A 13,646-nucleotide genomic window follows, 5' to 3' on the forward strand; every position below is an offset into this window, starting at 1 on the left:
GGTTAGAAGCATTCCTGTGCTGAAAAAGGACAGACAAGGCTGAAACCTGCCTTTTAAGAGTACTTGGAGCCAGCCCTGAATCTAGGCCTGCCTGGAGAAAGGCAAGAATGTTTGGAACGGAAAAATGCAGAGGAGGCAATCCACGCCCTCTGCACCATGAAAGAAAAACCTTCCAAGTGTGATAATAAATCCGAGCCGAAACGGTTTTTCGTGCATTGATCATGGTATCAGCCACCTCTCGGGAAAAACCGGCCTGAGTTAAAACCCAAGATTCAACGGCCAGGCCGTCAAACACAGGACCTCTGAGTTCTGGTGGTAAATCGGTCCTTGAGATAGAAGATCTGGACGGTCGGGGAGCCGCCATGGGACTCCGGTGAGAAGCTGTACTAGGTCCGCGTACCACGACTGTCGCAGCCAATCCGGGGCGACCAGAATAGCTGGCACTCCCTCTGACTTGATTTTCTTGATTACTTTCGGGAGCAGTGCCAGAAGGGGAAACAGATATGGGAGATGAAACTGGTTCCAAGTCAGAACTAGTGCATCCACGGCGATTGCCTGTGGATCTCGGTACCGGGCGACAAATCTGGGAACCTTGGCATTCCTCCCGGACGCCATTAGATCCGCATCCAGAGTCCCCCATTGAAGGCATATTTGCTGAAAAACCTCGAGATGGATAGACCATTCCCCGGACGCCAGGCATTGCCAACTGAGGAAGTCCGCCGCCCAGTTCTCCTCGCCCGGAATGTGGACTGCCGAAATCACCGAGTGATTCCTTTCAGCCCAGTTCAGAATTTGCTTTACTTCCTGCATGGCTGCCTTGCTGTAGTTGCCCCCTTGATGATTTATGTATGCCACGGCTGTGGCATTGTCCGATTGAATCCGGATAGGGCGACCCGCCAGAAGATGATGGAAATACTGCAAAGCCAGCCGAACTGCCCGAATCTCCAAGAGATTGACCGAAAGCTCTGACTCCCGAGAAGACCAGCGCCCCTGAGCAGTGTGATGAAAGAACACCGCTCCCCAACCTAGGAGACTGGCATCCGTTGTAACCACTAGGCAATTGGTTGGGGGAAAGGGTTTCCCCTTAGTAGGGACAGACTGTTTAACCACCATGAAAGATTCTGCCTGACCTGGGGGGACAACCGGAACTTGAGGGAGAATGGACTCTTGTCCCATGCTGCCAAGAGTGCATGCTGGAGAGGTCGAAGATGAAGCTGTGAAAATGGCGCTGCTTCTATTGTTGTAACCATCCTTCCTAAGACCCTCATGCCGGACCGGATTGTATGAAAGTACGGCTGCCGAAGGTACCTCACCTCTCGCCGAAGGGCTAGGACCTTGTCCTGGGGCAGGATCGACAGAGCTTGAGAGGGGTCGAAAATTATCCATAAAAAGGAGATTCTCCGAGATGGTACTAGGGATGACTTCTTTAAGTTCACTAGCCAACCCAGACGAGAAAGAGTGTCTAGAGAATTACTGACATTCTTCTCGCAGGCCTGAAAGGTCGGCCCTTGGATGAGAAGATCGTCTAAATATGGCAAGACTACAATGCCTCGGGAGTGTAGAATGGACACTACAGTTGACATGACCTTTGTGAGCACCCTGGGGGCGGAGGCCAGCCCGAAGGGTAAAGCTGTGAACTGGAAGTGGAAGTTATTTATGGCAAATCAGAGAAATCTTTGGTGAGGAGGAAATATGGGAATATGCAGGTAGGCATCTTGAATATCTATTGAGGCTAAGAACTCCCCCCTTTCCATTGCCGCAATGACTGACCGGAGAGATTCCATCCGAAAATGACGAATTTTGACAAACCTGTTTAAGCGTTTGAGGTCTAGAATGGGCCTCACTGAACCGTCTTTTTTGGGTACTATAAACAGGTTGGAATAGAACCCCTGAAATCTCTCCTCCTTTGGAACAGGAGAGTTGACCCCGCGGAGATGAAGGGACTCAATAAATTAAGTAGGGCTTGACGCCGGGGCTCGGACTTGGGAAGACGGGATGGGAAGAACCGGAGTGGAGGTTGACAAACCAGCTTTATCTTGTACCCTGAGGACACGAGCTCTCTTAACCACTTGTCGTGAATTGAATGGAGCCAGGCCTGGCGAAACAAACGTAGGCGCCCACCTACTCTGTTGGTGGCAATCCAAGGATGCCTCCAGTCATTTGGTTGTAAACCTTTGAGCCCTGGATCCCCTGGATCAAGGTGGCTGGGAGCGCATTCTTCCCCCCGGGTTGGTTCTATAGGAGATCAGATTGTCTCGATCCGGATTGGGTCGAACCTGCACAGCGGAACCTGACGCTGGGGTCCATCTAGTACTACGAAAGGGTCTAAAACGGGCCTGGAAATGGCGACGAAAAGGCTGCTTAATCCTCTGCTGAGGGAGAAAATTGCTTTTCCCTCCTGTGGTATCAGAGATAAGCTGATCCAGTTTCTCACCAAATAAGCGACCCCCCCTGATATGGAAGAGTTGTAAGAGATTTTTTGGAGGTAGAGTCTGCCCGCCATGTTCTTAACCAGAGCGCCCTTCTAATGGCAATTGCATTTTTCGCTGCAGAAGCAGCACAGTCTGCTGCATCTAGGGATGCATTAATCAAATAGCTCCCAGCAAGGGATATCTGACTTGAAGTTTCTGTCAACTCCGCTGGCAAGTCCCTCTTTTGAAGCGCCTTTGTCAAAGATTCTGACCAAGACATCATGGCCTTAGCAACCCAAGTTGCCGCAAAAGAGGGAAAAAGGGCTGAACTTGAAGCCTCAAAAACGGAACGAGCCAAACTTTCTATAAGACGATCCGTGGGATCCTTAATAGAAGAGCCATTGGGAAGGGATAACAGAGTATTAGAAGCTAAGCGGGATACCGGCGGATCTACCGAAGGAGATTCTGCCCATTTCCTACGTAGCTCAGAAGAAAAAGGATATCTCGCGTTCAAGGCCCTCTGCCCTGAAAAACGCTTGTCCCGGTTTCGCTGAACCAGGTCCTCAAACTTGGGGTGAGAGGAAAACACTTTATGAGACAGTTTGGCCCGCTTAAAAGAACCTTGTGATCCGAGGGTAAGACGAGTTCGTCTTCTATTCCCAGGGTCTACTGACTCCTGAAAGGAGACCCTACATTAAGGGCCCCCTCTGAATCATAGTCTGACCCGAGTTCCCCGCTCTCTGCTGGGGAGGGTGAGCGACAGACAGAACTCCAGGATGCAGATGCACCCGATGGCTCGGGAGACGCTGTGAGATTTCGCTTTCCCCGCGTCTGCCTAGTGTTAGTGCGGCCCCTGCAGGCCGGAGGCTCCTGAGAACCAGAGGCTCTCTCCAAGATAGATGAACTGCTGTCCCTGACTCCAGCCGGGGTCTGAAGGGACTCGATTGCCTTAGATAGGGATGCCATGGATTGCGATAATGACATGACCCATTTCGGTGGAACCACCCCAGTCTCCGCCAGAGAGGCAGGAGTAACCACCGGGGAGATTGCAGGGGAACTCGCAGGGGGGGCGCGTTCAGTGTCACAGGCCTCGCAGAGACGATTGCTCTGGGCATGCGGGAATGCAGCACGACAAGCTACACAAACGGTATATAGGACCGTGTGAGACTTGACCCTTCTAGACATAGTGATCCGTATATGCTATACCCAGGGCTTTAGACTGGGAAAAAAAACAATGCTTCTGCTGTCAGGCTGGAGGGAGAAGCACTTACCCCAGTCCTGTGTCCCCACGCGTATAGTGTGGAACCGAACACCAAATGCAGGGCAAATGTGCCACCTTTATCCGCAGCAGTCCTCAGGGGACGGAACCGCCATGATCTGATGCGGCCTGCAGTAGGCCGAAGCCGGGGCCTCGATTTTCCCCAGGCGAGGAGAGGACGGGGCGGATCCGGAAGTAAACGAGCCGGAGGGGGCGAGGCCTCACCGCGCGGTTTGCTGGACGGAAGCCGGGCCTGATTGACCCGGAAGTGCATCCTGGATGCTAGGCCAGAGCCTGAAGCCACCGGAAAGGCCACGGCGCCGGCCGCACTGTACCGCCGCGGCGCCGACAAGTGCCGGAAGAACCGCAGTGCCGACGGAGCTTTGGGGACTGCGGCGTCGCTCATTACCCGTTGCCAGATCGGCGCAGGGATGCCCGGAGCCTGTCTTAAAGGTAAATCGCGCCTGTATCAAGAGCCCCCCTTTCCTACCCTTCTCCCCTTTTTGCAAGTTGAACCCTGTGAGAGAAAAGGGTCAGCGTGGAGTAAAAAAATCTAGCGGGGGGAGAGCAGAGCACATGACGGTGCAGGAACCCTAGCTCCATTTCCTGCACTGGGATAAGGAGAGGGACCGTGCACCACCCCATCTATCACCGCACCAGAACAGAGGTGTAGAAATCGGGGGGGGGGGGGGGGTCACACGGACATCTAAGGGCACCTGTACAGCCTATGGTCTTAGATACCTCAGGTTGGTCAGGGCCAAGTCCGGTGTGCAATCTCATGTCGCGGGAAAGGATACGTGGAGAATACTCGCACGTGCTTGCCCGTTGCTGGTTTGGGGAGATCGGACCCTCAAAAGGGTCCGACGCCCCCTCAATCCATATGATGTAGAGATGAAAAAAGGGTCCAAAGGATCCGGGACCCAGAGGTGTGCCTCCTTCAGACACTAAGCAAGAACTGGATTCTCTGGTAGTCAGTGTCAGGGTGTATACGACGGAGGAGGAGCTAAACTTTTTTTTTTATGTTTACTTAAGGTACCGTCACATTAATGTAATCTGCTTTACGGCCGGCCAGCGCTGACAGTGCAGGGAAGCAGAACGCCGAGGGACGCGACAGACACCGGAATGTAAGTATGTAGTGTTTGGTTTTTTTTACATTTACACTGGTAACCAGGGTAAATATCGGGTTACTAAGCGTGGCCCTGCGCTTAGTAACCCGATGTTTACCCTGGTTACCAGTGAAGACATCGATGAATCGGAGTCACACACGCCGATTCAGCGATGTCTGCGGGAGATCCAGCGACGAAATAAAGTACTGGCCTTTCTGCTCCGACCAACGATGTCACAGCAGGATCCAGATCGCTGCTGCGTGTCAAACACAACGATATCGCTATCCAGGAAGCTGCAACGCCACGGATCGCTAGCGATATCGTTGTTAAGTCGCTCAGCGTGAAGGTACCTTTAGTGTCAGCCTCCTGGCGACAGAAGCATACACCACAGTCCTGTGTCCCCCAATGAGGCGAAGGAGAAAAATGACTAAGCAAATGAGGTGAGAATAGCCAATAAATCACCAATGGACGCTAGTTTCATTAAGATCATAATTAAACACTATTATTTCACTTATTATTCAGATATGATGATCAGAATTGGAAAAAAACAACTTACAAACTGTTTGTGCATGTCTATCATTCTGTTCCTCATGTTTGTCATCATATTATCAATGGAATGAAACCCATCCTTGAATTCGGGGACCTACAATAATACAGAATTCCAGAAAACATTAGGTTGATCAAGGTATCCATCATAGCTCCATACTGAAAGCATTTTATTGTGAAATATCTAAAAACTAATAAATGGAATACACAGAGTAAAAAATGTTTGCAACCAGAATAAAATCTGCAGAATTGCATGCATAAAAATTAGTAAAAATTACTTACTGTGCCCTAAACGATAACATGCTAACTCATATGCAATGAAGTCACTTTAAAATCAAAATCATATTTTTTAGAGTCAAATTGATGTTTCTATTGTTTGTTCCCCCCATGTTTGTGTGGGTTCCTCTGGGTTCTCCAGTTTCCTCCCACACTCCAAATACATACTGCTGGGGAATCTAGATTGTGAGCCTCTATGGGGACAGCGATGATGTCTGTAAAGCGCTGTGCAATTAATGGCGCTATATACAGTGGGGCAAAAAAGTATTTAGTCAGTCAGCAATAGTGCAAGTTCCACCACTTAAAAAGATGAGAGGCGTCTGTAATTTACATCATAGGTAGACCTCAACTATGGGAGACAAACTGAGAAAAAAAAATCCAGAAAATCACATTGTCTGTTTTTTTAACATTTTATTTGCATATTATGGTGGAAAATAAGTATTTGGTCAGAAACAAACAATCAAGATTTCTGGCTCTCACAGACCTGTAACTTCTTTAAGAATCTCCTCTTTCCTCCACTCATTACCTGTAGTAATGGCACCTGTTCAAACTTGTTATCAGTATAAAAAGACACCTGTGCACACCCTCAAACAGTCTGACTCCAAACTCCACTATGGTGAAGACCAAAGAGCTGTCAAAGGACACCAGAAACAAAATTGTAGCCCTGCACCAGGCTGGGAAGACTGAATCTGCAATAGCCAACCAGCTTGGAGTGAAGAAATCAACAGGGGGAGCAATAATTAGAAAATGGAAGACATACAAGACCACTGATAATCTCCCTTGATCTGGGGCTCCACGCAAAATCCCACCCCGTGGGGTCAGAATGATCACAAGAACGGTGAGCAAAAATCCCAGAACCACGCGGGGGGACCTAGTGAATGAACTGCAGAGAGCTGGGACCAATGTAACAAGGCCTACCATAAGTAACACACTACGCCACCATGGACTCAGATCCTGCAGTGCCAGACGTGTCCCACTGCTTAAGCCAGTACACGTCCAGGCCCGTCTGAAGTTTGCTAGAGAGCATTTGGATGATCCAGAGGAGTTTTGGGAAAATGTCCTATGGTCTGATGAAACCAAACTGGAACTGTGTGGTAGAAACACAACTTGTCGTGTTTGGAGGAAAAAGAATACTGAGTTGCATCCATCAAACACCATACCTACTGTAAAGCATGGTGGTGGAAACATCATGCTTTGGGGCTGTTTCTCTGCCAAGGGGCCAAGACGACTGATCCGGGTACATGAAAGAATGAATGGGGCCATGTATCGTGAGATTTTGAGTGCAAACCTCCTTCCATCAGCAAGGGCATTGAAGATGAAACGTGGCTGGGTCTTTCAATATGACAATGATCCAAAGCACACCACCAAGGCAACGAAGGAGTGGCTTTGTAAGAAGCATTTCAAGGTCCTGGAGTGGCCTAGCCAGTCTCCAGATCTCAACCCTATAGAAAACCTTTGGAGGGAGTTGAAAGTCCGTGTTGCCAAGCGAAAAGCCAAAAACATCACTGCTCTAGAGGAGATCTGCATGGAGGAATGGGCCAACATACGAACAACAGTGTGTGGCAACCTTGTGAAGACTTACAGAAAACGTTTGACCTCTGTCATTGCCAACAAAGGATATATTACAAAGTATTGAGATGAAATTTTGTTTCTGACCAAATACTTATTTTCCACCATAATATGCAAATAAAATGTTAAAAAACAGACAATGTGATTTTCTGGATTTTTTTTTCTCAGTTTGTCTCCCATAGTTGAGGTCTACCTATGATGTAAATTACAGACGCCTCTCATCTTTCTAAGTGGTGGAACTTGCACTATTGCTGACTGACTAAATACTTTTTTGCCCCACTGTAAGTGTATAAAATAAATGAATAAATACATTTTGGTGGCCATGGTCATGTCTTTAATATAAAAGGTGATACATTTAAAGAAACTAACAAAAGAAACAATTGTAGGATAAAAGATCTGCACATGTCCATGGAAATAGTCCAGGGAAGAACAACGCACTTAACTAGCTCAAAAGCTGGAAATCGGTGCACAATCTAAAGATTGCTTATGTTGTAAAGTAAAGTGCTTTCTTTTTTCATTATACGACTAAATAACAATATTTAGAACATGTTTGAGACCTCCCTTAATAAAGCTTAATAAATCCAATAATTTGGAACAGGTTACATAACTTGAACTGATCGCTTTGTAATAGGGCGTAGACAATTGCAGCCTAAATATGTGATTTATAGAATGGAGTATTGTGCAGTAAATTACTTATTATGTGACAATTACTGCCCAGTTTCAGGTCTTTAACAACACTACTAAAAATACAAATGGCCTACATCATAAATGTAAGAATCATGTCACGTAAGGCTACGTTCACATTTGCGTTCTGCCGGGCTGCGTCGGGCGCAGCCGCGGCGACGCATGCATCATTCACCCCTATATTTAACATGGGGGCGCATGGACATGCGTTGCATTGCGTTTTGTGACGCATGCGTCTTTTTTGGCGCACGCGTCAGGGCGCAGAGGACGCAGCAAGTTGCATTTTTTTTGCGTCCAAAATCATGCCAAAAAAGGACGCATGCGTCGCAAAACAATGCGTTTTGCATGCGTTTTGGTTTGCGTTGTGCGTTGCGTCGCCGACGCAGCACCGCACAACGCAAATGTGAACGTAGCCTAACACATACAACTCCATGTCAAAGAGAGTATGTCAATACAAAATGAGTGTTCAAACCAGGCACAGGCACTCGGTTCATCTATCTCAGCCCTTTAAACCCAAAGCTGTCAACCAAAGAAGAAGGGGTGGAGAAAGATAGAAAACAAGTAGGTCTTCAGGTGCATTGAACTATATGGCCATGCCAAGGGTGCACCGAGCATCTCTGGTTTGTTTGAACAGTCATTTTGTGCTGACAGATTTCTGTTAACATGAAATTGAATGCGTCACATGAGCTGAAGCTACAAATTTAACTTGATATTTTCAATGAGTTTTTAAAGCCGGCTATCAACCCGCATGACGTCAGAAGTCACACCCCCTTGACAGAGCAGCCAGAAGAAGAAGAACCGCTCTGTTGATATGGAGCAGCTGAATCACTGGCAGGAGCGGTCGGTGACTGCTTTGAGCAGGTGACGTGTATAACAGACAGGTAGTTAGGAAGTAACTGTCTGTTAGTTTTTAGGCCCTTAGTGCAAAAAAAATGTCTTCAAATGTGAACTTAAAGTTTGCTACATCTGTACTATAAGTGCAGAGTTGAGATCTGATCACATACATTTAGAGGTCAATAGGAAGCCATGTTTTACACTGAAAATCATGGATTTATTTTGAAGAACAGTAAAATACTCCGAAAACAATGCTTCTAGAAATATAGCTGAAGATTTTGATGTTAATATCTGTGTCACCGCTCATCTTGGGGGATTCATGTAAAAATCCAACCTGTTGCTTCATTGTTGCTCATGGAGGCACTACATGTAGGACTATCTAGCAGACATACAGTACAGACCAAAAGTTTGGACACACCTTCTAATTTTTCTGTATTTTCAGGACTATGAAAATTGTACATTCACACTGAAGGCATCAAAACTATGAATTAACACATGTGGAATTATATACTTAACAAAAAAGTGTGAAACAACTGAAATTATGTCTTATATTCTAGGTTCTTCAAAGAAGCCACCTTTTGCTTTGATGACTGCTTTGCACACTCTTGGCATTCTCTTGATGAGCTTCAAGAGGTAGTCACCGGGAATGGTCTTCCAACAATCTTGAAGGAGTTCCCAGAGATGCTTAGCACTTGTTGGCCCTTTTGCCTTCAATCTGCGGTCCAGCTCACCCCAAACCATCTCGATTGGGTTCAGGACTGGTGACTGTGGAGGCCAGGTCATCTGGTGTAGCACCCCATCACTCTCCTTCTTGGTCAAATAGCCCTTACACAGCCTGGAGGTGTGTTTGGGGTCATTGTCCTGTTGAAAAATAAATGATGGTCCAACTAAACGCAAACCGGATGGAATAGCATGCCGCTGCAAGATGTTGTGGTAGCCATGCTGGTTCAGTATGCCTTCAATTTTGAATAAATCCCCAACAGTGTCACCAGCAAAGCACCCCCACACCATCACACCTCCTCCTCCATGCTTCACGGTGGGAACCAGGCATGTAGAGTCCATCCGTTCACCTTTTCTGCGTCGCACAAAGACACGATGGTTGGAACCAAAGATCTCAAATTTGGACTCTTCAGACCAAAGCACAGATTTCCACTGGTCTAATGTCCATTCCTTGTGTTCTTTAGCCCAAACAAGTCTTTTGTTAAGTATATAATTCTACATGTGTTAATTCACAGTTTTGATGCCTTCAGTGTGAATGTAAAATTTTCATAGTCACGAAAATACAGGCAAATCTTTAAACGAGAACGTGTGTCCAAGCTTTTGGTCTGTACTGTATATATTACATTTTTGATGGATCTGGGACCTAAAACTAATGTCTAAAGTAGCTCAAGTCTCCACCAAAGTCATATGTGAAAGCTGAGATTATATTTATATATATATATATATATATATATATATATATATATATATATATATATATATATACATATATATATATATATATATATATATATATATATATATATACACACATATACACATATATATATATATATATATATACACACACACACACACACACACATATATATATAGTAGAATTGACACTTAAAAACACTTTACTATTACATGTTAAAATATAAAATACAAAATATAAAATACACCTTCCCAGTGAAAAAGTGGTAAATACCAAAAAATGAAAAAAAGACTATGAATAAAGTCCTATACAATCCTACAATAGGCTTAGTCGGTACCTGCCTAGATGTGAAGGTTGGCACCCTAAACAAAGATTTTTTGGCGTCCCCACACAACGAAGACTATCACTCACTTCCCTATCAAAACCCTATAGACATAGGTGGGAAAACAATTTCCTCAATAGAATAGAAATGAAGAAAGAAGAAATATTGAGAACCAAGAAGGAAATTCCCTAGGGGTTTTTATAGGTAAACTTAATTGGTCATCCAATATCATGATATCTGGCATTCTGGGCATCCATAGCATCTTTGATAGGGAAGTGAGGGATAGTCTTCGTTGAGTGGGGGCACCAAAAAAATAATTGTTTAGGGTGCCAACCTCCACATCTAGGCAGGTACAGACTAGGCCTATTGTAGGGTTGTGTAGGACTTTATTCATGGCCTTTTTTCATTTTTTGGTATTTACCATTTTTTCACTGGGAAGGTGAATATTTAGTATTTAGGCTGTGTGCACAAGTTCCGTTTTTTTCGCTATAAAAATGCATATATTATGCATCCCATCATTTAGAATGCATCCCGCAATTTTGTTGCACATGATGCGTTTTTTTCTGCGAAAAAAAATGCATTGCAGTAAAAAACGCAGCATGTTCATTAATTTTGCGGATTTTTCGTGTTTTTCCCACTATTTAATGCATTGGAAAGTCCGGAAAGAACACGTCAAAAACAAGCAAAAACGCATCAAAAATGGGCAAAAAACGCATGTGGATTTCTTGCATAAAATGTCCGGTTTTGCTCAGGAAATTTCTGCAAGAAATCCTGAACGTGTGCACGTAGCCTTAGGGGAATATGTGTTCACTGCTACATGTTGAAGATACCTGGTATAAAGTGAGTCTGACCATCACCCATGACTGTTAGCAGATCAGACATATATAACTACAGGATGACAGACAGTACTGGAGGGACACTTAACACCATTGAGAAAATAGGTTGCAAAAATTTTCTTTAACATGGTAAGTGAAACTTCGAGAGTTACAAGTTTTAAAATATCTAATTGGTTTATACGGTCGATGGTCATTTATGGGTAACTTCGTGATCGGTTGGGAGCAAATATATTTCTTCCATTCACACACTAACATCTGCACTATTAGACGATCAGTTGATCATGCTGGGTCTGCTCCTGGTACCCCAAGACACCTATTATTTTGTCAGAGGAAGCCATGGCCTTCAGGCAATGTAGTACTACATGGCAGCCATTCAAAGGTCCAAGTCAGAAGTCTCGAGTCCACCAGAAAGGAAGCCGCTCATACATTTCTGACTTATAGATGTGGGTCACGAGTGGAGGAATCCCTAATATATCATGAAGTGTATATTCAAAAGAGAGGTAAAGTTTAACATAAAAAAAAAACGTGAGTGTTTGCATGCATCCTGGGCAAAGCCGATCTGCCCACATTAATGGTAAGATCGAGGAAAAAATAAGAAGACCACCCCCCCACCTGTGCCAATCCAATAATATGGCTGTGTAGTCCTTTAATTAAAAGATAAGTCAGATCATTCCTTCAAGACTGAAGCAGCACTTTGGGGTCCTGAGGTGCACTGGGACATGAGGTCAGTGGCCAGTGTATCTGCTCGTTAGCCAGGAGAGGGTACAGCTAGATGGGTGATATGGCAGAGGCTGAGGAGCTGTAAGCGCATCCTCATTCCCCTATGAACTACCAGACTGAACTTCAAAACACAATTTCCCTGTTTGGGTCACAAATGGATCAATTGATTTATCTTTTAAAGGGCTACAGATACATATTAATGATTTTGGTCATCAGCAGGGGGTTTGTGCAGTGGGTTAACATTTCTGAATGGTTTCCTTTAATTAATATGTACGGCATATACACTTTTTATGTACATTGCAGAGGTTGGCAGACAAAAAGATAGAATATTTACGTATTAATAAATGTACAATCAATCTTTGAACCCAAGTAGCCCATAATACATGCAGTGTACAATGATGTTCATTCACTCCAAATCCAAACCCAGTGTTAGAGGAACGTATCATGCCTTCACACAGGACCACAAACCAGACGCAGTCACAGACTACTGACCATACTAGAAAAGGAAGCACTAGGCATATGACTCAAACTTGAGGCCTGGAAAAAAAAAGTAGGAGTTGTCAAGAGAAAATTCCATATAGCACGGTCTTATACATGGAGATTTCAGAATAAACTGACAACTGGGTGTTACCAGTAGAGGGTGTGTCCTTACACAATAAAACTATCCAATCACTGTCGTATTAGGCTACGTAAGGACTTCCCCCAAAAAGGAAAAGGCAACACCCAGCTGTCAATTTCTTCATGAATTCCTAGTAGGAGAAGCAGGGGGACGGCATGATTTAGAGTTACTGGAAAAGTGGAATTTCGTAGAAAGAGCAAGCATTTACTAAGAAAGTCACGGCTCTAAAGCCCACGGCTCGGAAGCTCATTTACTGAGCTGCTGGTGTCCAAGTTCAGATTACAGTGTGTGAACCTGGCAGAGGTCCAGCCCCCGCGGTGCCTTTATTCTTGGTGTAACTTTCCTGGGGGTTCAAACAGTACTGCCTTTGTGATTAACCTGTTACTTGCTGTATGTCTTGTATACTGGACTTTTTATGACAGAAAATCATGGAAGTGAGGCAGAGGGCTGATTTCAGGGGACGGAGTTGACATTCTATATATATAGCTGATGGAAGAATGCCAGGCTTGCTTTTATCAGCTACACACTGAGCGGTATAGAAAGTGACATCTGTTCTCGGGGCTCAGCAGTACTAAACTTGTACGGCAGTGCCTGTAAGTGCAAGGATTGGCCTCGCTAGGTAGCTGAAACCGTTAATAGAACAGTATTAATGAGTGTTACTCTATAATAGGAACAGTACTGCCGGCAACAGCTGGGGATTAGATCACAGGAAAGAAGTTAAAACCTGGGCAGCCACAGGCCGGCATTACAGAACCTGCACCTATGGTAACAATCAGCACTTTGAAATCAATCGGACTATAAAATCTCAGCTGATGACAGAAGTATGATCCGAGGAACTGCTCGGGGAGCGCTTACCCTGTGATCTTCTCTCAGAGCCACCTGGGAACCTTGCTGCCCTCTCCGGCCAGAAGATCTGCCATCTGTGATACTGAAAAAGGGATCGCGGCCAAAAGGATCAGAGAAACTTCTCATCATCTGTCTCACATGTTCTTGGTGTGCGGTGAATGGATCCCTATAAGAACAGCAGTACTATCATCAGTGGCAATGT

The 13,646-nt window shown here is 45.2% G+C and overlaps 1 protein-coding gene across 2 annotated transcripts in view; it reads right to left on the reverse strand.

Moving 5' to 3' along the window:
- MLF1 (myeloid leukemia factor 1) overlaps positions 1 to 13,646 on the reverse strand; it is a 60,454-nt gene that overhangs the window by 28,499 nt on the left and 18,309 nt on the right. The window contains exons 2-4 of one of the 2 annotated variants that reach the window (XM_069727435.1): positions 13,454 to 13,610; positions 12,472 to 12,516; positions 5,332 to 5,418 (exon numbers count right to left, since the gene is read on the reverse strand). In XM_069727435.1, coding sequence (XP_069583536.1) covers positions 5,332 to 5,418; positions 12,472 to 12,516; positions 13,454 to 13,610 — 289 coding nt within the window. The remainder of the gene's footprint in view (positions 1 to 5,331; positions 5,419 to 12,471; positions 12,517 to 13,453; positions 13,611 to 13,646) is intronic. The other variant, XM_069727436.1, reaches the window with a different exon arrangement.

The sequence above is a fragment of the Ranitomeya imitator genome, chromosome 5 (genome assembly GCF_032444005.1).
Source record: "Ranitomeya imitator isolate aRanImi1 chromosome 5, aRanImi1.pri, whole genome shotgun sequence".
NCBI classification, from domain to species: Eukaryota; Metazoa; Chordata; class Amphibia; order Anura; family Dendrobatidae; genus Ranitomeya; species Ranitomeya imitator.